The sequence below is a fragment of the Melanotaenia boesemani genome, chromosome 12 (assembly GCF_017639745.1).
Source record: "Melanotaenia boesemani isolate fMelBoe1 chromosome 12, fMelBoe1.pri, whole genome shotgun sequence".
NCBI classification, from domain to species: domain Eukaryota; kingdom Metazoa; phylum Chordata; class Actinopteri; order Atheriniformes; family Melanotaeniidae; genus Melanotaenia; species Melanotaenia boesemani.
Genome location: NC_055693.1, coordinates 2,302,155 through 2,323,017, shown reverse-complemented (window position 1 = coordinate 2,323,017; position 20,863 = coordinate 2,302,155). Strand labels below are relative to the sequence as shown.

The 20,863-nt window shown below is 38.5% G+C and overlaps 1 protein-coding gene across 2 annotated transcripts in view; it reads right to left on the bottom strand.

The window, feature by feature from the left end:
* The window catches only part of kalrna (kalirin RhoGEF kinase a), a 203,368-nt gene that overhangs the window by 98,703 nt on the left and 83,802 nt on the right, over positions 1 to 20,863 (bottom strand). For both annotated transcript variants that reach the window (XM_042002791.1, XM_042002792.1), the window contains exons 12-19: positions 18,220 to 18,318; positions 18,006 to 18,137; positions 15,135 to 15,257; positions 5,448 to 5,639; positions 4,271 to 4,440; positions 3,980 to 4,154; positions 3,561 to 3,813; positions 3,057 to 3,223 (exon numbers count right to left, since the gene is read on the bottom strand). In XM_042002791.1, coding sequence (XP_041858725.1) covers positions 3,057 to 3,223; positions 3,561 to 3,813; positions 3,980 to 4,154; positions 4,271 to 4,440; positions 5,448 to 5,639; positions 15,135 to 15,257; positions 18,006 to 18,137; positions 18,220 to 18,318 — 1,311 coding nt within the window. The remainder of the gene's footprint in view (positions 1 to 3,056; positions 3,224 to 3,560; positions 3,814 to 3,979; positions 4,155 to 4,270; positions 4,441 to 5,447; positions 5,640 to 15,134; positions 15,258 to 18,005; positions 18,138 to 18,219; positions 18,319 to 20,863) is intronic.

The following is a 20,863-nucleotide window of genomic DNA, read 5'->3' as shown; positions in this document are numbered from 1 at the left end:
CAATGAATAAAGATATTTCTACAGTGATCCAGATTTTTTGTTTGTTGTTTTTTTTGTTTTACATTTTAGATTTTGTAAGAGATGGGTGTGTTTTAACAACAGCAGTTTTATCCGTGACTTTAATCGATAATTATTATCATTATCCAGTGTATAAAAATGTTGGTGTAAAAACGCCAAAGATAGATAAGCATGATGCTGAACTTCGTGGTCTTAGCTCCTGGTTTGGTGTGTCTTGTTGTGTTTATTATCATTCTGAAAGGTATACCAAGTTGTGGGCTGCATATATGCAGCCCACAACTTGAACAAAGGCTAAATTCCTCAACATTCGCACTTGCTCCATAAAATTACCATCTCCAAGGCTCCTCCACCACCACTTTGACTATGGATTGATAAGTAAATGAGCCGCAGTTTTGTAATTGTTGCATTGTCAAAACAGTTCTGTTAGTGTTGTCACACAAAATTCAGTAGACTAGTTGGTCCCTATGCAGTGAATTTACATGTTATTACAAAAATACACAATAATAAAATAGGCAAGTGGCAAGATTAGAATAATGTTATAAGTTCTGCGCAAAGACTCCTTTTTCATTTTCCAAAACAAAACTGACATAAACAATCTTGAAAAAAATGTGCACGTAGGCTATGAGGAAAGAATGAATGCAATGAAGTAGGGACTGGTTGAATAAACACGGTTTAACTGGACGCCTAAGCGAGCGCGTTGCAGGATGGCTCCAGATTTTATTGTCAAATGGTTCCAGGTCAACCAAGTCCGAACTGCTTAGAGCAGAGTCCTGCACGGTTCCGTTTTGCTACGCATACCTGCTCTAACCCGTTAGAATGACTCCCGAACCCGACTCGTCACCAATGTATTTATTCCATTTAAATCCGAACCAGACTGATGTTTAACCCGCGACCCGAGCCATTAACGCATCATTGCCATGCTGCACCGCTTCTTTTCCATTATTATAGCCTATTGTTGTTTTATCATTGTGTTAATCTAAAACACATAGATAGCCTATGAATGTTTATTTTAAGCTTGTTCAACATTTTTAAAACAGCTTTATATTCCTCTGACTGAACCATTTCAGAGTGAAGACTAAACCAGACCAGTGTGTTTTATTTTGCCACTGAGATTTATAATAGGCTACTCGGAGATTGCTGTGCTTTAACAAAATGTAATCCACCTTTCCTGGCAGCAGCTGTGTTCTCCGTTCCTGGACTACAAATCCGGCGGCAGAAAACTCTGCTGCGCAAATACCAGCGTAAAATAAACTTTCATATATTTTCTCTGTGTTGTTGTAGTATATTCAGATGATAAAACAACAATATAATAAAAAAGAAGACTTGGAAGGAGGAACAGCGGTGCAGTAGGCTATGGCACACGTTAACGTTAAAAAGCACACTGCTTGTTGTAAATACTTGGTTTATGCTTTAAGAGGTAAATATTTTGGTTAACATGTTGAAGAAATATCGTTGTTTCTTTTTTCATCTCTTGCTATGCTATTGAATTTGGCAACATTAACATGGAAATTCACTGCATTAGGACCGACTAGCCTACTGAATTTCTGGTAGCATGACAACACAAACTGGACTCGTTTGACCACTCTTACCCAATGTGCAACAATCACAAAACTGGGTCACTTGTTCAGCTGCCTCATTGCGGCTCATTTACGTATCAATCCACAGTCAAAGTGGTGGTGGAGGAGCCTAAGAGATGGTAATTTTCTGGAGCAAGTGTGAATGTTGAAGAAGGCGCATGTTCAAGTTGGGGGCTGCATACAGTACCTTTTGGAATGGTAATCAGAGCGTGTCGGGGAATAGCCCACATGGAGGGGTGACGTAATCGGGATTCCCGGCGAGCAGGAAGTCGCAGCACAGCGAGTGTTGGATGTCCCCCCGCGATTAGACACATTGAAGTGGAAGAAATTATCTCCGATCCTGCGTGGGGCTTTTATCTGTCGCCCTGTCTTCTTATGGAGGTGAAATAAATAATATGAGAATAAAATAACCCTTCCTAGCTACCTCAAACAGATTCTGTGTTGCTTGATCCAAATCTGATTTGTCTATGTTAATAATGCTAATATTAAAAGATTAATCAGTATGATAAATACATCCTATTGAGAATAGAGCTAGGGGCTGTGATCCAGTATTTGAAAGGTTTTATTAACCTACTAGCATTCATTTCTGAATAAAACAATTGGCAGCGCACAAGCATGTTACAATTTCACATTCCACGTCAAACGATGATTATGTATTAAGTTTTATGCATTTTTATGAATTGTGACTGGCCATCAGAGGTGCTTTGAGTGGCGCCTCTGCCGGTCAGTGTAAATTCAGATAAAATCTGACAGACTACGGGCGATGAGAAGTCTGTGAGAGAAGCGCCATCTTCTGGGTCTACCCTATATTACAAGGAATGGGTGGAGTTTGATTAAAACATCGACACTCCCAGGAGAAGGAGGGGGCCTCTCTGGCGGCTGGAAGTTGGAAGGCAGCTGGCTGGAACTGGAATGGAACTGGGCTGGAAGCCGGCAGGTATTCGGCTGGCTTTCAGCTTGGATGGGAACTTTTAAACCGCTACTACTGTAGATAAAAGAAGCGTACTGATTTTTTTATTCTGGAGAATTATTGTATGTTAGTGGCTGTGTACCAGTTTGTAGAAGATCTACGACCAGTTCTTCCAGGTTTACAGCACAGATGTGTGCGTGTGTGTGTGTGTATGTACGTGTGTGTGTTATTAGCATGTTGCCATAAACCTCATTCATTATTCAGCTGCATCCATCTGCAGCAGCATTGAGCTTCCTGCCTGTTCGTGGCTGTTCTTGTTGCTCCTCGGGCATGGACGAGTTTTTCCACCCTGACATTTTCAGCTTTGCTTTCATTAATAAAATCTCATCCACCTTTCTGTGTAGAAGCTCCACATTATTTCCCTTTAGGCTTGTCTTTCTCTGTCCTCTCAGGCCCAGCATCAAACTCTTTACATTCTGCAGACACAGACCTGGGATCAGCCGACAGCTGGTGCTCCTGCCGTGCTGATGATGGCTGGTGTGAGTGTTTACCTGTTTAACCTCGGCCTGTAGGTGGCGCAGCTGCAGGTTCTGCTCCAGCCGTGTGTGCGTGTGCTGCGCGCTGAGGTCCACTTCCTGCTGCTTCTCGTGCAGGAACTCCAGCAACTCCTGGACCTGCGAGGCCAGGTCCATGTCCTTCTCCCCGGTCAGCTCAATGCCTGATGAACACAGATATCTAATCAGCCAATCACATGCAAGTGTGTGACACTGCCATGTCAATATGGAGCAAAATCTCTGAGGAATGTTTCCAAAACCTTGATCTGCAGCTGTGAGAAGATGGAGATTTTAACTCCGCACACACAGTAAGAGGATTGTATTGTGTATTTAACCTAATTCTCTCGGTTCCACACCACAAGCTTTGTGATGGATCATTGTTCATGTTGCAGCCAAAGAGTCGGATCTTCCAGCGGGCCTCAGAGGAGAGGACGCAGCTGCAATCAGACGGCAACAAGGATTGATCTGAACATCTCAGGAGCACCAATGTTGACCTTGTACCTGAAGCCTGGACCTCCATGATGTACTGGTGCAGGTCCTGTCCCTGCTGCATCACTTCGTAGGTCATGTTGTTCATGGCCGCCTTCCTCTCTGCGTGTCGTTTCAGCCGCTGTTCAGCCAGGCTGATGTCCTCGGAGCTGCCAGAGGAGGCGCTGCTGCCCCCGCTGCTGCTGCCGCTGCTACCGCCGGACCGGCTGGCGTCGCTCAGCTGGCGAGACAGATCCTCGTTCCAGGAGTCCAGCTCCGCCGTTACCTGACAGAGACAACGAGCAAGCAAAAAAGTCAGAGCCCACGTTTCCTCTGCGTGCCGTCCCTTAGCAGCTGTAGAAAAGGTTTAAACACCGATTAAGTTCCAGGTTTCGTGTTTTTAGAAGACACCAGGCTACAAGCTGCAGGTGTGTCTGTGCTTGTTCTCTAACCTCGATGGTGTACTGCTCAAAGATGCGCAGCTGAAGAAAAATGTCCAGCTTGATTTTGCGTTCATGGAACAGCTCCTCCATTTGTCCCTGGGCCTCATCCAGCTGCTGTAGCACCCCCTGGATGTGAGCGATGGAACTGCAGTGTGGCGTCTTATTGGTCGACATGGCTGCATCCCTGTAAAAGCAGACAGAAGATGGAGGACATTTCCAAACCAAATGTTTCTCTGAGATTTCTGATGGTACGTGGAGACGGGACTTCACCATGAATAAGAAGAGGAGTTTGGTAGTTACCTGAGCTGCTGCATTAATTCCTCCCCCTCTTTGATCACATTGAGCGTAGCCTCCAGCGTGGCCGTCTGCTGCTGCTGAAACTGTTGGATCAGAGTCTGGGCCGAGTCCACCGAGTCGCAGCACACATCGTCCAGCAGCTGCTTCTGCAGCTCCTCCATCCACGACCACAGCTGGACAAAGACGTGCACACAGACGTCAAAATAACACCCAACAGCTTCACGGCACAAGGGATGCCGCCATTACTTCATTTTGCAATTAATTTTACAATTACAATTACAGTTAATTAAAAAACTTAGGCTAAATCCCATTTCTTCCCTTTATGCCTTCCCCTCTATTTTTTAAGTTCACGTTAGGGTAAGGGCTACCTTGATTCTCTTCTGGATGAAGGGGAAGAGTTAAGGGTGAGGGCCACGCAACCCTCCAAACCAAGACAGCCCAGAACCACACATACACCGGATCGACAGAGATAGCGACAGAAGGAAGGCAGGACGCCCAGAAATGTTTAGCATGTTTAGCATCAATAAGGATGTAAAAATTATTTTAAAACATGTTCCTTCTTGTGGCCTTTTTTTACGGCCCTGTTCATAGGGCTGTTGTCAAAACTGCTAACTTATCGCAAACCGCTAATCAATCGTTAAACATTAGCTAGTTTGCTAATGTCGCTAATGTTCCTCAGTGTATTATACCATAAAGTCTCCCTTTGTTTTTTCATCTTATTGGAGACAAAAGCAGAAATACTAATACGATAACTGAAGAACTGAACAGCTCTAGATGCCATCTTTGTTATCAGTTTGTTGTCATTCGGTTGTCATCGATACCTGTCGCTTTGTCTGACGTACCAGCTAGCGACGACTTCTGATGAAGTATAACAGTAAAGTAAGAGTATCTCATTTCCTAAGGAACTGCTTTTACCCCAACACCTTAGTTTTAAGGAACAGGGGTAGGGAAAAAAGCAAGGGGAAGGGGTAAAAAAGTGAAATGGTATTGGTCCTTAAAGACTTACTCAGGAGTGTTCATGTGATTTTACACATTTATAGTGTTGGGAAATAATCCCAACACTACAATACTATAATAATATATATATTTTTAACAATAATCCTACCACGACCATCTGTAATCGTGACATCCCTGCATGTCAGGTGACTAAACCATGATCTTTACACGACCTACAGCCCACCTCTTTGGTGTGTGTGTGGAAGGAGACCGATATGTCGAGCAGCAACTTCCTGTGTTCAACTCGTCGCACAAAGTCCTGAATCCTGACTTCCAGGTGTCGGGCGGCTTTGTAGATTTCCTCTGGGTCGCATTCCCCTGTTTGTGCCAGCTGCTCTGCAGCCTCCAGCAGCTTGTCTGCGTTGGTGTATGTGTTCTGAAAGATGAAGGAGGGATCTCATCAGCATCATTTCTGCTCCTTAAAGCACAACTTACAACACAGAAAATGTTTTTTATGGCTGGCGGGTAGTTCGGATCAGAGCAGATGTTACAGTCAGAGCAGGTTTGGTAGTTTTATACATATGAAGAACATTCAGTTATACCTGTTGGACCGAACTCTGGGAGCACCATGCATTTACACTCAGCGGCCACTTCAACTGCTTAAGACAAATACCTAATTAGCCAATCACATGGCAGCAACTTACTACATGTAGCCATGTAGACGTGGTGAAGACGACTTGATGAAGTTCAATCTGAGCATCAGAATGAGGAAGAAAGGGGATTTAAAAGACTTTGAAAGTGGCATGGTTGTCGGTCTGAGTATTTACTGGGATTTTGGACGTTACTGTCAATCTAAGCTCTCTGATTGGTGGAAAGTCTGACAGGAAGTGGCTTCATCATCATGTCCAGGTCTAAATAGAGGTCTCTTAGCAACATAGTAGTGATGGTGATGTTTTTATGGTGAAATGTGATAAATAATGCTGTTATCATGGATCATTGTGGATTTACCAGATAGAGTCTCTGAATAAAACTACATTTGGTGGCTGGATTGTAAACCTCCTGGATGGGATAGAAATGCTGGAAAACATCTGTAGATCAGCTAAAGGGTAAAATATCCATCACCTTTACCCCACAGAGATACACACCACCGCTCCTGAGACGCTGGTGATGATAGAAGAGATGGTGCTTGGAGGTGTGTGACATCGAGTAGAGGTTTAAGAATAAATGCTTTACAGTTTTGTTTTTTTTTAAACAATGAAGGACAGCCCCAGTTTACTGAAAATGGTGCAGTTAGAGTCTAACAAGTACTTTACTGCATTGTAGAGACACTCTTTTGGCTCCCATATAAAAAAATGATCTGTTTCAGGGGACCATAAAACACTCGAGTGTTCAGCTTACTGATGAGGCGTCTTCAAGAGAGTCCAGAATGAGATCAAAGTCTTTCTTCGGTTAATGTAGTCTTGCTGGCCTGATATCATGACATATGTTTGTTGTCGTTTCTTGTAAAGTTGGCTGAGTCTGCTTTGTTTCAAGATACTTCACTTATGCTTTTCTTCATGATTCTTACATAAAGCTATAATAAAGAAAAAATATATTCTTGTTTTGTGTTGATAGACATCAAATGGTCCTCATATAAAATCATGTAAATTTAAAAAGGCAATCAAGAAGCACCTACTATAAGATCTTTACTTTTTATCATTATCATCACATTAGCGATGATTACAGAATCTACATAAGACTTTGTTTCCAGCTCTGATCATGTGACGGGACTTATTTAATGACATTAACAACAAAATCTTAATCCTGGACAGGGATTACATAGATTACATAAACGTACTCCTGTCGGATCATAGGGTACTAATTCTGGTTTCTGTAAGTCGGCAGCAAACATTTTATCTTTCAATAAACCTACGAAAAGAGATTCAATCCTGTCTGAATACTAAAGCTCTCAGAAGTCATTGGGAGGGCAAAAAATGGATTAGTGTCCATCTCTGGTTAGCACAAGGGATTATGTGGAATATGTCACCTCAGGAAATTTATGGCATCTAAAATATCTGAGGTACTTGTAACTAAATAGTAAATGAAGGAACATTTAAAAAATGCAATGTCTGTTTTTCAATAATACATGTTAAGAGTATTTTGGTAAAAGCTCACAGGGGGGATATTTCCCATTAGACAGATTAGTCAGAAGATAACAGCAACACTCTACAAGGGATTTTTACGCTTTGATGCACAACTGGCTTGTTTCAGGGTGAGGATTATTAAAGAAAGAGGACAGGAGAGGGGAGTCATCCCTGTCACTTCAGTATATTACACCTTTTTTTAAGTATATAGAGGAAGCTCTGGAACACACTCCCACCTGAACTCCGTAACATCGACTCACTTCCATCATTCAAATCACAACTTAAAACTCATCTGTTTAAACTGGCCTTCTCACCTTAATGTTTTTAACTGTCTGCTGCATGATGTTTGTTTTGATGTTTTGTCTTATGTTTTAACTGATTTTAATTGTCTTTTGTGAGGTGACCTTGGGTCTTGAAAGGCGCCTTGAAATAAAAAATTTATTAAGGCATTACTTCACGGAATAAAAACTGAGAGGTTAGTCAATTTAACTATAATAACAAACAATGGATTAAAATAAAAAAATATAACCTATTTATATTGTGCTTAACAAAACCAGCAAGTAAATTTCCAGTGGTACATTTTAAAATGTACAACTGTGCTAATTTAACAAAATGTTACATTAGCACAAACAGGAAAATAAGAAAACAACAATAGTTCAAACAAAATAGAATGTTGCGTAATTCTAAACTGGCTCAAACAACATAAATTTAGCTGTTATATTAGCCTAATATTAGCTTTTACATTAGCCCAAATAACATAATGTTAGCTGTTATATTAGCCTATTCAAAATAATATTAGCTTTTACATTAGCCCAAATAACATAATGTTAGCTGTTATATTAGCCTATTCAAAATAATATTAGCTTTTACATTAGCCCAAATAACATAATGTTAGCTGTTATATTAGCCTATTCAAAATAATATTAGCTTTTACATTAGCCCAAATAACATAATGTTAGCTGTTATATTAGCCTATTCAAAATAATATTAGCTTTTACATTAGCCCAAATAACATAATGTTAGCTGTTTTATTAGCCTATTCAAAATAATATTAGCTTTTACATTAGCCCAAATAACATAATGTTAGCTGTTATATTAGCCTATTCAAAATAATATTAGCTTTTACATTAGCCCAAATAACATAATGTTAGCTGTTATATTAGCCTATTCAAAATAATATTAGCTTTTACATTAGCCCAAATAACATAATGTTAGCTGTTATATTAGCCTATTCAAAATAATATTAGCTTTTACATTAGCCCAAATAACATAATGTTAGCTGTTATATTAGCCTATTCAAAATAATATTAGCTTTTGTATTAGCCCAAATAACATAATGTTAGCTGTTATATTAGCCTATTCAAAATAATATTAGCTTTTACATTAGCCCAAATAACATAATGTTAGCTGTTATATTAGCCTATTCAAAATAATATTAGCTTTTGTATTAGCCCAAATAACATAATGTTAGCTGTTATATTAGCCTATTCAAAATAATATTAGCTTTTACATTAGCCCAAATAACATAATGTTAGCTGTTATATTAGCCTATTCAAAATAATATTAGCTTTTACATTAGCCCAAATAACATAATGTTAGCTGTTATATTAGCCTATTCAAAATAATATTAGCTTTTGTATTAGCCCAAATAACATAATGTTAGCTGTTATATTAGCCTATTCAAAATAATATTAGCTTTTACATTAGCCCAAATAACATAATGTTAGCTGTTTTATTAGCCTATTCAAAATAATATTAGCTTTTACATTAGCCCAAATAACATAATGTTAGCTGTTTTATTAGCCTATTCAAGATAATATTAGCTTTTACATTAGCCCAAATAACATAATGTTAGCTGTTATATTAGCCTATTCAAAATAATATTAGCTTTTACATTAGCCCAAATAACATAATGTTAGCTGTTATATTAGCCTATTCAAAATAATATTAGCTTTTACATTAGCCCAAATAACATAATGTTAGCTGTTTTATTAGCCTATTCAAAATAATATTAGCTTTTACATTAGCCCAAATAACATAATGTTAGCTGTTTTATTAGCCTATTCAAAATAATATTAGCTTTTACATTAGCCCAAATAACATAATGTTAGCTGTTATATTAGCCTATTCAGAATAATGTTAGCTTTTACATTAGCCCAAATAACATAATGTTAGCTGTTATATTAGCCTATTCAAAATAATATTAGCTTTTATATTAGCCCAAATAACATAATGTTAGCTGTTTTATTAGCCTATTCAAAATAATATTAGCTTTTACATTAGCCCAAATAACATAATGTTAGCTGTTTTATTAGCCTATTCAAAATAATATTAGCTTTTACATTAGCCAAACAAAATTTTAACTATAACATTAGCATATAAAATATTTGTTGTTACATTAGCCCAAATCACATGTTAGCTGTTACATTACATTACATAGCCCTTACAAAATAATGTTAGCTACATTAGCCTAAACAACATAATGCTAGTTGTTACATTAGCCCAAACAAGATTATTTTAGCTGTTACTTTAGCCAGTATAAAATAATGTTAGCAATATTTGCCGAAACAAGATGTTAGTTGTTACATTAGCCCTTACAAATAATGTTAGCTATATTAGCCCAAACAATATAATGTAAGCTGTTACATTAGCCAACACAACACAACATTAGCCTATACTAGATTATGTTATTTGTTACTTTAGTCCAACTCTGAGAGTTGGTCATAACATCTACAAAATAAGTAAATCTTACTTGTTCAGTGTACATGAATTTAAAATCTGCATTTCATGCATTTGATTTCATTGTTCTTCTTTCTTGCTACTGTTATGACATTCCCCTTTAAAATCTTATATTTTCTATAATCTTATAACATTACCTGTTTGCTTAGCTTAGTACAAATAAGAAAGTGATAGCTGCAATGCTAGCTCAAGCCAATTAATGTTAGGTGTTAGTGGGGGGGTTGTCAGAGCAGGAAGACATGGAAAACGTGCAGAAATGTGGCCCGATTGTTTGTTTTTTGGAGCCAAGCAACCCAAGCTACTTTATCCCTGATCACCAACTCATATGCAAAACACACAATACTTATTTTTCTCCCCATTTTTTTATTTGTTCAGCTTAACTTGATGTTGCCATCCCACTGATTGCTGATTTTTAACCACAATATTTCTAACATGTCACAGCTTGAAAAGACTTGATGAGATAAGGGGGGATCTTTTTTAATGGTCATATGGTCTCAAGAATAAAAAAAAATCCTTTGTGCAGTTCTTCAAGAGACATTTTTTGCTATTTTCCAATGTGTGAGGTCACCTGTGAAAGCTTTTCTGTAGACTTCAGTTTTTTGATAAAATAATGCTGTGTTAATGTTAGTAGAAAAAAAGATTTAAGGTGGCTAAAATAACAAGAAAAACTGATGGATGAAGACTTTAAAATAAATTCCTTCTGGGCTTTAATGTTGATGTTTGTTAATGTTAATGATGTTTGGTCTATTTTAATGAAAGTGCACATTATCAAACATAGATGATGAAAACGGAATTAAAAAATTAACAGTAATATTACTGTAAAAAGAAAACGACATAAACTCGCCAATACACATATGGTTTATCTAAAAACGAACCTCAATATATCCTGTCCCTATATGTGCCTTTTGCTGTGTGCATGCATACATATCTGTCATGTGCACTAAAATTATTAACGTGCACAGAAATGCAGACAGTAATGAATCAGAGAGGAAACAGAGTCTGACCCACATAACAGTGACCCACAGTTGAATCTTAATCCTAATCCAGAGTGTAAACATCTAATTACACGGCTGCTGTACGGGATTAACACACACTCTTTTATAGGATTATCCCCTGACTGAAATCACTCACCAATACAGTAAACGATTTATTGACTGTCAGGGATTCAGATTAGTACCTCTTAATCACTGCTTCGAAAGGTGGAAAGATGGAACACAGTTTTTTTCCCACAAATATTAGAAAAACCTTAAACATGTTTTTAAGAATATTTTATAAGGTGCACAGAGGCGGCGAGCTGGAGAAGCTTTATTCCCAAACAAATGGAGAGAAAGGAGATGAAACTTTTATTGCCTTTTACAGGGAGGAAGAGGTGATTATTGATTCCTAGATTCTTTCTGTCTGTCTGTCTATCAATATATATATAATTAAATTTAAAAAAGGAAACTAATATATTATATCAACTCATTACATGCAAAGTGTACCTGAACCTTTTCACTATATTCTAAGTGTCTGAAATTTAGAGTTTTGGGTTTTCATCAGCTGTAAGCCATAATCATCACAATTATAACAAACGCTGAAAATATCTCACTTTACATGTTAGGAGTCTATATAATATATTAGTTTCTTTTTTGAAGCTGAATTACTGAAAAAATTAAGTTTTGTACAATATTCTAATAATTTGAGTTTCACCAGTATAAAAAATTAAAATCCCGTCACCTAAAGTCGATTAAAGATGGCCAGGACTCGCTCGAAAGAGAGGTTTTTAATCTCAATGGGACTTCCTGGTTAAATAAAGATTGAAGAAAAAGATTTGGAAAACTAACTCTTTTGTGTTTTTCTTGTCATAAAAACAGTTACATTACCTCAATATATCCATTTAAGGGTAAAATAACTTAAAAAATATATTTAGGTATTTTTATTATGACTGAAGTTGATTAACAGATTCAGGTAGAAAAATTAGTGAAAAATAATATTTTAATTCACATACTTGGTTATTAGTTTATAGCAGTTTTTGGAGAAGACTTTTGTCCTCTAATGACATCAGTAGGAGATTAAAGTGAGGGACACGGGATGAGGTGAAAATGTCAGCAAATTAAAAAATAGAGATCCTACTTAATAATAAAATATAATGTTTTATAAGTTTTTCCCTCTATATGCACATATTCCTCCCTCAACAAGGAGGGAAAGATGTAGAAGAAGAGGAGTGATGTACATTTAAAGGCTTTATTTGTTGTCTGCTGGCCCATCACAGATCCCATCTATCATCCCAGAACTGACTCCATTTTAACCCATTAGGGCCCGACCCATGAAAAAATGGTAAGAAAAGTCAAATTTTTTAATATGAGGCCTTTATTTGGCCCTTTAACAAAAATTAATATTTTTTTTGGGAGCGATATCTACCATTTATTACCATGTGAAACATTAAAAATATTATGAAGTGGTTTTCTGCTTCTGGGTATCTATTAGGGGACAGAAGACAAGTTTCAGATTGTGTTCAACAGGATTTTGAACAAAGTTTAAACCATAAATTAACGAAAAATGTCTCAGAAACTGTGTGTAACATAAATGTCACGTCGGGCTCTTCTGGGTTAAAAGAAATCAGAAAACGTGAGCAGAGACGGGCATGAAACCAGGGATGAAGCAGCATGTGTGAGTGTGTGCAGAGAAGCAGATGTTGTAGAAACTGGTGTGAGGTCTTTGCTGCAGCAGGAAAATGAGGATCTTCTGCAGATGGACGGCCGTGTTACCAAACATGGTCATGTGCAGGCACGTCCTCATGCTTCCCGCCACCAGCTCGCTGCTCTCCATGATTCAGGGTTAATCAGGGCAGATTACTAACAGATGTTTTAACGCAAGTAAATAAACATCTGATTAAAAAAAGAAAAGATTATTTAACTTCAACATTCTCATGGTGTGTGTAGTTATGTGGACCTGAACTTTCCGACTCCTGAACTGAAGTTTTTCATCTGACAACAATCCCATCGTCTCTTCTCTTAAGTAATAAATTATATAACTGATGAGTTTAAGTTGTGTCTTGTCAAAAAGGTTAAACAGTTCGTGAATTCTTTCTTTATCACTGAAAACTGGGATTCAGGACCTGAAGGTTGCCATGGTAACCGCTTTATTTGAAGCAGATTCCTGCTACTTTACTAATTATCGACCCAAAATAGTAAAATAACTTGTTTCAAAAGGTATCTTCAAAATGAAGTTGCAAATTCAGATCCAATAAACATCAGAAAGGAGTCTGTGAACCTCGACCTCGGTCGGTCCTCGAGGGCCTTGTCCTGCAGGTTTTGGATGTTTCCTGCTGAAGCACCTGGATCAGATTAATGGGTCAACATGCAACAAGCTGTTGTCAAGCCCAAAATCAGGTGCGATGGATCGGTGAGACATCTAAAACCTCCAGGACAGGAGCTGAACACCCCTGAATACACCTCTTCTTCTTCTATTACAACATTTCTCTAGCAGGGATCACCAGGACCCGGTGGAAGGTGGAGACCCTCCAGGGGGTCCATGAGAAAAGAAAAAGAATTTGTTATGTTTTCCATCTTTCTGACCTAATAGACTGACTTCAGTCTGTATGGTGAGGTGAGTCAGTTCAGGTGGTCAGGATTACTACACACATGTGGAAATGGACACGTATGTACATTTAAAATCACTTCTAGATCTGGAAAAGTTGCTCTGATCGTCATGTAGAATACTGAATTTTTCCCCTCCAGATACCTGACATTAAATGTTTTAAATAAAGTTTAAACAATGTTTATATAGACTAAAATATAAAATAGAAATATAATAAAATCTAAAACACACTTAATATATATGAAGCTCAAAAAATGTATTCTAAAAATATTTAATAAATTGCTCCATTTTATTACGATGGAGAATTAAGGCCACATTAAGAAAATATTTTTTCCCAAACTTTGAGAAAAAAGTCATAATTTTATGAGAATACAGTCAGAATATTTCAACCAGTTGTTAAAACGAGGACCGTGGAGCATTTCGTGATGTTTCACAAACCAGGAGCTTCTTCATCTTCTGGCTCATCAGCACCTCGTTATCGTTAATATCAGGACTTTAAAAAAAACAATCTGCAAGAAAATGAGTTTGTTCCGCAGAAAGAAGCAGGCAGACGTGGAGGAAATGGCTGGAACAACTCCAATTTAATTCTCGTAAAAGGACGACTTTATTCTCGTAATATTACAGTTTTATTTTCTTAATATTACGACTTTATTCTCGTAATATTACAGTTTTATTCTCGTAACTTTAATATGTTTTCTTTATGTGGCCCTAATATTCCGGTAGCTACAAAATGTATTTTGAATAAAAATATCAAATATTTTATACATTATTATTCTTATAAAAATCTAAAATATATTTCAGTCCAATAAAAAGTATAAAATAGATAAATAAAAAATAAAATAAATAAATAAAAGTAAAAATACATAAATGTGTAACTGAGGAAATTTACAAATTTTTCTTGAGAAATTTCAGGTTTTTTCTAAAAGGAAAGTTAATTAAATGTAAAGATGGATGAGGGACATTTATAGGTTTTTATGCTGTTATTTAACTGGTCCGAGCCACTGGAGACCAGCTTGGTCTGAAGGTGGAACCTGGTCTAAACCGACCCTGGTTTAGGGCCTACCTGGCTGACAGAATATTCTACAGGGAACAATGTTGAACCGCTGATCTCAGACAAGATTTCTTCACAACATAAGAATTTATTTATTTGCTGTGTTGTTGTTTTTTTTATACCTTTTCAAAACTTTCCACACAGATAATCCTTCAGTCTTAGTGGAGAAACTTTATAAAAATGTGTTTAACTTCTTAAACCTGAAGGATCTTTTTGGATTTCTGCTTGAAAATGTCAAACCTAAAAATAAAGTATTGTAACCCCAAACTCTGTGTAAGCCTCCTTGGTCTTTTAATAGCGTTAACACTTTCATTTCCTTACAGGTGGAGGCTTATCAGCCTGAGACGAGCCTGTTTGAGCTTTCTTGCCTCTTCCTACATATTCTGATAAAACAGAATAAATGAATGTTCAGCTGCAGGTGTGACAGCGAAGGACTCACCTGGGCTACGTCCTCAAAGTCATCGTGTCTCTTCTGCAGGGCTCGCGCTCTGTGCAGAGACTTCCCCACGCCGGTGTGTTTGCTGAGGAAAGCCTCGCCGTGGTTTTCTATCCAGTCCAGCACCTGGATGAGACAGCGAGAACGTTCTGAGCAGGAGCATCCAGATCACCAGGATCTCACAGCTCATGTATGAAGCATGAACCAGAAGAAGCTCAGTGATCTCTGTGGGAATGTAGGTCAGAGCGGCTGAAAGGAAACTGCTGTTTTATTCACACGGTTTCAGCAGCTTCAAGCTCCGTAGCTGGTCAGCATGCAGGGGTCTGCGTCTTCCCCTGACCTGGTGCAACATCTGTCATGTGATGTCAGCACCAGAGAGCCAATCAGAAGCAGGATCTTTAGACACAGTATTCAAGAAAATCAAACTATGACCCTAATTCAGAAAACAAAAGTAAAACTAGAACCAACACGTCTGCGTCCTATTGATAATCACTCCAGTCTCATGTATCGTGTCCATGACAGAAGACTCCATTTAAAACCAGTTTCCCAGCGAATGCAGGGGTGAGGATGGTGAATATGTAAATCAGCCACTAACTGTAAAATATACGTATAAATATTAACAGGTAAAAATAGTTTTACCGGTGGTGCAGCCCTTTGGTTGTCAGTGATATATATATAGAAACGTTTTGGTATAAATGAGTTTATTCCCTTCAGTGTTTTTCATTAACTGAAGAAAAACAGAAGCTGATGTTCAGTTTTCTGACCCGTTTCTAAAGCGTCCAGTGGATCCAGTTCAGGTCTCCAGACCCCCCAGCATCAGACCTCCATCAGCCCATCACCATGTCTCCTGAAGATGTCAAACTGCTGCTGGACTCTTTGTCAGCTCTAAGTGCCAAAGAAAAGGGGGGCGTGCAGGTTTTGTGTTGTGTGTCAGCCTCTCCGGGGTCCCATACATCCTGCAGTGTTGCAGCTCTGGCAGAAGAACTCTGTTTCAGCTTATTTATCGCTTCCAAGTTGCTCTCTCGCTTCGAGGCTCGTCTGGCTTTCCGTGCATGTCGCTCGTCCTCTGCGCGACTCTCCGGGGTCTCATAGAAAAGTGAAGCGTGACAAGAAGAACTGGCGGCTCTGAGCTAATGTGATGTTGGCTTTGGTCTCTGCCTTTGTCTCCCTGGGGTCTCATAATAATGTCTGCGGGGCGCCAAATCAAGGCCGTCATCTTTAAATCTGCAGTCTGATGCCCTGATTCTGCCTCCCAGACCCTATTTATACATACAACAAACACACGATGACTGCAGCTATTTTAAATCAACTCAATGTGCTGGTGTGTGACGGCTGCAGAAGATGCTGGAAAATGCAACTGAGGGAGGACTTGTTGTTTCAGGCCGCTTCATTTGTCACCACTTAGACAAGAAACTCCAGCGGAACAGCAAAATATCTTAATTGCATGTTAAATCTGAGCTGAGAGGGAGAATTTTTAAGGTAATTAAAGCACGAAACATTCAGCTTGTTTCTTTCAGAGCCTAAACCCGTCACGGTGTTTACAGTCTGCAGCTTTAATCTGTTCACAACACGGTTATTTAAACGTCTTTTTCACTGAGTAAATTAGTAAAGATGTTCACTCTGAAGCTGTGTGAGCAAAGAGAAAACTCTGAAACAGTGAATGCTGGAGATGTTCAGGCAGACCAGCAGCAGAGGAGGCGTTTCAGGCCTTTTTCAGGCTCTCAGAGGTCAAACTGACTAATAGTTCATAATATGCATCTAATTTGCTTAAACTGGTAGATTCTACAGTTCTGATCCAACCCTCATAAACTAGTTCATGCTTCTCGTAAGATTATTGACAGCTTGGCTTTATTCCAGCCATAGAGGAGCATTATTTTTCTTCTTTTCACACACACACATAGAACTTTCTGCTCACTGGTTGATCTTTGGCTGCTCCTGATTGGACGTTACCGTCAATCTAAGCTCTCTGATTGGTGGAAAGTCTGACAGGAAGTGGCTTCATCATCATGTCCAGGTCTAAATAGAGGTCTCTTAGCAACATAGTAGTGATGGTGATGTTTTTATGGTGAGATGTGATAAATAATGCTGTTATCATGGATGTGTCACATCTGCACCTGGCTCTGCTGCGGACACACCCACTCCAGCCAGGCATCATCGTAGTCAATCCCCAGAATACTAACCCGTTACACCTGTGTGCAATCAAATATCCCAGCTCTCCGCTCAGTCCTTGTCGGACCTCGTTTCCATGCTGATGGACTTTCCTTCTTGCCCTTTCCCGGTCCCGACTTCCCAGGCTCACCTTTTGGACTCTAGTTTTGGTTTCCAAGATTCTACTGTTCAATAAGCTCTCTGTGGACTATTTGGAATAAATCTTGTCATACACTCTGCTTGGTCTCTGTCAGGTCCTTCACAAAACAGGATGCCTGGAAAGCTTCTAGTGGTCTTTTTTGTTTGTTTTTTTACGTAATCTCAAAATGAACTGCAAACCTCCTCTATGGTCTCTATGTGTGTCATTTAATTACATTTCTCAACTCCATCTGGTCTGAGTTCTGTATTGCGCCCCCTGGTGGAATCCTCTGGTAACAACCGTCGTACACAAGCAAAGACGTGAACCACTGCTCTCCTCACAGAGCCGACTGGCTGTGAGAACAACGGGTTAACAAGCAGGTAAATACTCAGTCTAACTTCATAAAAAATTATCTACTTCGTGTTCATCTTCCAAGAGATTCCAGAAGTTTCTGTGGTTCTGTCAGACATTTTAAAATAACCTCCTTCTTTTTCTCTTCACCTTCACAAGGAAAATATAGCTGTGATGTTAAAATTTCAGCTGCAGCTGCAACTCTTTCTCTTTTTGTGTGTTTTCTCTTCATTTACCTGCTGGACGTCTTGCTGGAAGACGCACAGCTGCAGCCTCTGGTGCAGTCGGACCTTTCGATGCTGCCAGATGCTCTCTAGACGCCGCTGATGATGGAGCACCTCGTGGACCACATCCAGGATGCAGTGGACCTGAGAAGTTTCACAAACAAAGCTGTGTAGATGTGTCTGTGTGACATAAGCTGATGTGTAACGGGTCCAATCAGCAACTGACCGCTTTGGAGTAGTTCGCGGTTGCAGTCAGAGAGTCCGCGTTGCCGGGACTCAGAGGCCTCTGGAGGACATCCAACAAGGCTTTACCGTCCTGGCTCACCTGGACAAACATCACACATTGATTGGAAAACTCAGAAATAAAGGACTTTAGTAAAAGACAAAAACCTCCACGAGAGCGGAAAACTTTTTTTCTGTCCAACAACCTGCTCTGGTGGATATAACATATCAACTGTACACAGATAAGACTCCATAATAGAAGCTGTTTCTGAGTTAAAGATGCTGATTTCTGAGAAGTCAGACCTCCCAGGAGGAATTCTGACAGGAAGCTAAGCTAACAGATAATCAGAAAGGGGCTGATTTTCACCACCTAATAATCTAAACATCAGAAAACAGTTTGAATGAAACACAGGTGGAGTTTTGTTTCTGCAGCAGACAGAAGCCGTCATTTATTTACTCTTTTGTTTTGTTTCTTTACTTTTAAATAAAATTTCTGAAAAAAGGGAACATTTAACACACAAAGCGGTTTAGGATGAAGTCAAATAATTTTCTAGTCCTCACTCTTGTGTCCATAATAACTTAGATGTTCCACAGCATTTATCAGGATACTTAGCTCATCACAAACCATATAACACAATAATAATAATAACACTAACAATGATTAATCATAAATCACAATATAAATGGTTTTTGACAAATCTCATTGATTGTTTTATATATTTTAATTAAATAATTTTATCATGTTTTTATACCTTCCTATGTTTTCATGTCTTTGTTGCAGCTGTTCTATAACTGAACCTCTTGTAGAGTGAAGTTTAGCTTTTGTTCTTCCAATTTTAAACGTCACTGCACTACGGCTGGGCGATATGAACCAAATCTTATATCTAGATATTTTTTACCTGAATCATGATATGCCATATATAGCTCGATATATTTTTTTTGTCAAGTTACCAAAGAGACAGCTCTAATTTACAGCCTTCAGAGCTAAATACACTTTTATTAAGGATCAGCAGCACATGTGCATTAAAACAGTTGACTGAAATTAAAGTAGCTTTACTAAAGCAATAAGCCCCGAGAAGCCGTGGGTTACAGGGATTTTACAACGGCGGAGGGGTGTGCTAAGGCCCGCCGTTGTAAAATCCCTGTAACCCACGGATTCAAGGGGCTTATTGCTTTTATAAAACGGTTACCCTTCATATTGCTTATAAAATATAAATTTAATTAAAGAAACACACAAATCGAAATTTACCACAAAGTCTGACATTTCTTTTCTTTTTTAGCAATTGTAAAAACAATTTACAACGGAACAGGTAAGTTGCGCTCAGAGCTATTGGTTGCTAGGCAACGCTACGCCCGTTGACACTGGCGCAGGAATATTTTGTGATGAGGTCTTACCGGGTCTATGTGTGGGTTACACTCAGTTTATCACGGCATGGAACGCTGCTCAGCCAATCCCAATTAAGGATGAGAAACACCCGTTTTATAAATTAAATTAAATGCTCCTAAAACAAAATAAATTAAAAATACTTTTCGATGACCATAACAAAAATACAGCTGTGCAAAATGCTGAAGAAAAGATGCTTTTAACTCAAAACACACCAACTCCATATAAACGATATATCATACAAGAAGCTATGACAGACAGCAATGAGATTTGTCTTGGCTCTGATTGGTTGGATTCTTGCAGGTCACATTAGAAGCATCAAACAGGTTGTCTAATTTACTAATGTCGATTCATAGAAACAGTTTAGGAAAATATTAACAAATTCTTATGACATATATGATACATTTTTATTAACCTCAACCAATATTTTGTTTTAAAGCGATAAATTCAAGAAGAACAATAAAAAAAAATTTCAGATCATTTTATATGCTTCGGCTCATTTATGGAGTCACATTAAAATCATTTAAAGCCCGACCCCAAAAAAAAAAAAAAAAAAGAAAAGTGGACCATTTTTTAAAAAAAATCTGAATTCTTTATGCAGCCCTTTAACAAAATGTAAATAAAAATTATTAACAAAAATATCTTTTATATTTACCGTTTATTACTGTCTGCCAAAAGAACTGTAGTAAAAAAGGTGTCCACCAGGGGGCAGAAGACACATATCATATTGTGCTCAACAAGGTTTTGAGCAAAGTTTTTACTATAAAGTGATGCAAAAGGTCTCAGAAACTGTATGCAACAAATATGATACATACAGCATTAAAGGATTAACTCTTCATCACTCAATTACAGGTGGACAGAAACTTTTTGGTTTCTCTGCTATCAAACAGAACTCTGCTGGCACCGTTCATGCATTAGAAACACAGCTGGTCCGGTACAAGATAAAAGCTGTCTGGACCTTTAGCACGTCACTTTTTGCAGCACAGAAAAAGACGCAGCCTTAAGGTCCATTTCTGCTCCCGTCCGTACGTAAATAGCGACGTCAGTTTCAAACGTTGTCATATGTCACCGTCCTCATACTTCCATGCATGTTTTGAGTTGCCATGGTTGTTAATTCAACTCCTCCACTAGTGGGCAGTGCTGAGTTCAGAGTTCACTCTCGCGAGCTGAGGTCTGTTTCCACTGGTTGTCGGCGGTAATGCGTCGCTATGAAGTTGTTTCCAAAAGCCTGACACACCCGAAACATTTGAATATAGTCCTTCTT